This window comes from Somniosus microcephalus, chromosome 10 (assembly GCF_052327205.1).
Source record: "Somniosus microcephalus isolate GS21.2 chromosome 10, FLI_Smic_1.0, whole genome shotgun sequence".
NCBI classification, from domain to species: Eukaryota; Metazoa; Chordata; class Chondrichthyes; order Squaliformes; family Somniosidae; genus Somniosus; species Somniosus microcephalus.
Genome location: NC_140996.1, coordinates 189,157,475 through 189,160,370, shown reverse-complemented (window position 1 = coordinate 189,160,370; position 2,896 = coordinate 189,157,475). Strand labels below are relative to the sequence as shown.

The window sequence follows — 2,896 nt, the reverse complement described above, 5'->3', positions numbered from 1 at the left end:
ACTTGTCCACTTGAAATCAAAAGGAGATGGCCTTAGCATTTCATCGCATTGCTGGATTCCCAAAAGTGATTGGGGCCGTCGATGGAACCCATATTGCATTGAAGGCACCAATGGATGCACCCGTGACATACATAAACAGGAAGGGGTATCATTCATTGAATGTAATGATATTATGTGATGCGCACCTCAGGATCCTAAACGTGAATGCAGGGCACCGGGGAAGTAATCATGACTCCTTCGTCCTCCGTAACTCTAAATTGTATGATGCTCTCAGCAAATTGCCTACAGGATCGGCATGGATATTGGGTGACAAGGGCTACCTGCTAAGACCATGGCTGATGACCCCCTACCGCAAGACCAATAATCAGTCTCAGGAGAGATACAACCAGGCACACGTGTCAACACGTCAAGTGGTGGAGAGGACAATAGGAATTCTGAAATCACGCTTCCGGTGCCTGGATAGGTCAGGGGGGACCTTGCAGTACTCTCACCAGAAAGTGGCAAGGATTGTGATGGCCTGTTGTGCTTTGCACAACCTTGCCCTGCAGGAAGGACTGACCCTTAACACTGCAGAACAGCTCCCTGCTGAAATGGAGGATGAAGGCGATGGCAATGTGCATGTTGACAGGCCTCATGGGGAGGAGCCAAGTGCCGCCGAAAGTAAGGCTGCTCGGGAACTGCTGGTAGCCAACACCTTCACGAGGTAGTGCCGCCTTGTACCTACCCCTCGCCCCGCAAGGCAAAGACAGGAGCAGACACATATTAAAGTGAAGCAGTGACCTTTTATTGCATCATCAAACAGTTTTCAGCTTCAGTTTCGATGTATGAAATTTATAACTTGTAAATTTTAAGTAGCGGTTCTCTACTTTTAAAACATTAGTGAACAGGAACAGTTAAGAAAAAAATTTGTAAACAGTTTGTATTTACTTGTCTTTCTTTCTTAGTGCAAGTAAGACATTGAGGATGTTAACTACCTCTTTTTTGCTATTGAAAAATATGCAAACGTTAACAGTTTGGAATTCACTTTGTAAACAGTTTTAATTCACTTTTTTTGGTTTCTTAGTGCAATTAAAAAATTGAAGATGTTAACTACCTAGTTTCAAGCTTTCAAACATGTGCAAACTGATAAATGTTAGAAAAAAATTGTAAACATTTTACAGCAATTCTTCTTTGTTTCTTACTGCAAGACAGACATTCAAGGTGGAAACGACCTATTTTCTACTTTTATAACAGTTGTCAAAAAAAAATTTCTCCAATAAAAGTTGAATTTCTTTTCACATTGACTAGTGGATGTACTGCTTAAACGAAAAGGTTACATATCATTTCAGTCAAAAATAAACATTTGAATTTAAAAATCAAAGAAAACATTTAACATTTCAATAAAATGAAAATTTAAACAATTGAACTATTTGGCCACTCGCTTCTGTGACTGAGGGTTGAAGGAGGTGCAGTGAGCTAAAGGTGACACCCTAACGTTTCCTGCGCCTTCTCCCTCCCCGTGACTGGAGCCCTCCGGAGCTACTTGCAAGGCCCCTGTGTGACTTCTCCTGCTCTTCAGCAGTTGCCTCATGACAGGGTTGTTGCTGATGCAAGTGTACATTTCCCTGCATCATGACTGGCGCACCTGCTGGCTCCTGGGACCACACTGGCTCTGCACTTTGAGCTGGTAAGGGCAATTCTGCTGGAGTCAGAGTAATGGCAGTAGTTATAGGTTCATGCGAATGAAGTAGTGTAACGATATTCTCATTAAGCGCCGCCAACTGCAATGTCACCTGATTAAGTGAATTCTCATTAAGCGTCCCCAACTGCAATGCTATATGATTTAGTGCAATGCCAAGATTATCGATTCCATGCCTGATAGAGTCTCTAGAGTCAACATCCTTCTCAGTAAGAGAACTCAGCAATTGACTGAAACCTGCAATATGTTGCTCCTCAGCTTGTAGGTGCTGTTCTACTGAATGTCTTTCTGCTCCTCCCACTTGCGCTGAAGTGTCAATATGGTGTCTGTCTGTGGAGCTACAGTCAGCAGTGACTTGCACAGAGCCACAGGGGCCAGGAGATGGTGAGATACTGGGCAGCAACACAGGGTCCATACACTCCTGTTGCACTTGCTGACATAGGACAAGTTCCTCCTGTTCCTCAACCACCTCAGTAACTGCTGTCACTGCATCAGAAACACCTTCCCCAATGCCCTCTGCGGCCGCTGACTCCACGCACTGCTCATCCCGTGTGTGAGAGGTATTCTGTCCAGCTGTGGGAAGGAAACAGAAAACATTTGCAAAGGTAAAGCATGATGTGCCACATCACAGATATTCAACACACACCTAACCTTCTTTAACATATAGCTGGCCAGCCCAACTCACGTTCAGGTGCAACAATGTCTGATTGAGAATCATCCGCAGGGTGATTGCTAGTAAATCCGAACAGCTGCTGGACCCATTCCTCATGTTCGGTGAAAACCCTCACCATGACAACACCACCGCCTGTGAGTGCAAGTTCCTTGGAGTTGTGAGCACTTTTACTCTGAAATGACAACAGAAAAAAGAGAAGCACACAGCTGCATTTCTGACAGGGACAGCAAAGGCTTTGAAGACTGGGTTGGGTGTTTCTTTAAATCTCTGATTGAAGTTTTACAGCTCAAAGCACTGGAATCAAGATAAGAGAACAATAGATAACCCTGAGCTGGCCCCAAAGCCATAAGGTTTTATTGCTGCCTCAGGTGACTTGACCAAGAAGTCACTTGACTAAAATGCATGCATTGAAAGCCTTTTTAAATCTAGTTAAATTAAATTCTAAGCAATGTTACAGAACACTTTTGTAATAACTGTACAAACCTTGACAGATCGCAACAAGTCACTGAATTTCTTGCGGCATTGTTCCGCTGTACGCGGAATGG

The 2,896-nt window shown here is 43.9% G+C and overlaps 1 protein-coding gene across 1 annotated transcript; it reads right to left on the bottom strand.

Moving 5' to 3' along the window:
* Positions 1–762: 762 nt before the first annotated feature.
* Positions 763–2,694, bottom strand: LOC147111940 (uncharacterized). Its single transcript, XM_085999931.1, has 2 exons — positions 2,364–2,694; positions 763–2,251 (listed from the first exon to the last, which is right to left on the bottom strand). Exons 1-2 carry the CDS (start codon positions 2,467–2,469, stop codon positions 1,470–1,472), a joined length of 888 nt encoding a protein of 295 aa, XP_085856057.1. The 5' UTR covers positions 2,470–2,694; the 3' UTR covers positions 763–1,469.
* Positions 2,695–2,896: the final 202 nt, after the last annotated feature.

What these genes read in the sequence shown, in the direction of transcription:
- LOC147111940 (XM_085999931.1), bottom strand. Translation starts at nt 2,469, where the DNA reads ATGGTGAGGGTTTTCACCGAACATGAGGAATGGGTCCAGCAGCTGTTC. An exon ending in AGACATTGTTGCACCTGAAC is followed by an intron (nt 2,252 to 2,363) that starts GTGAGTTGGGCT and finishes TCCTTCCCACAG; the next exon opens with CTGGACAGAATACCTCTCAC.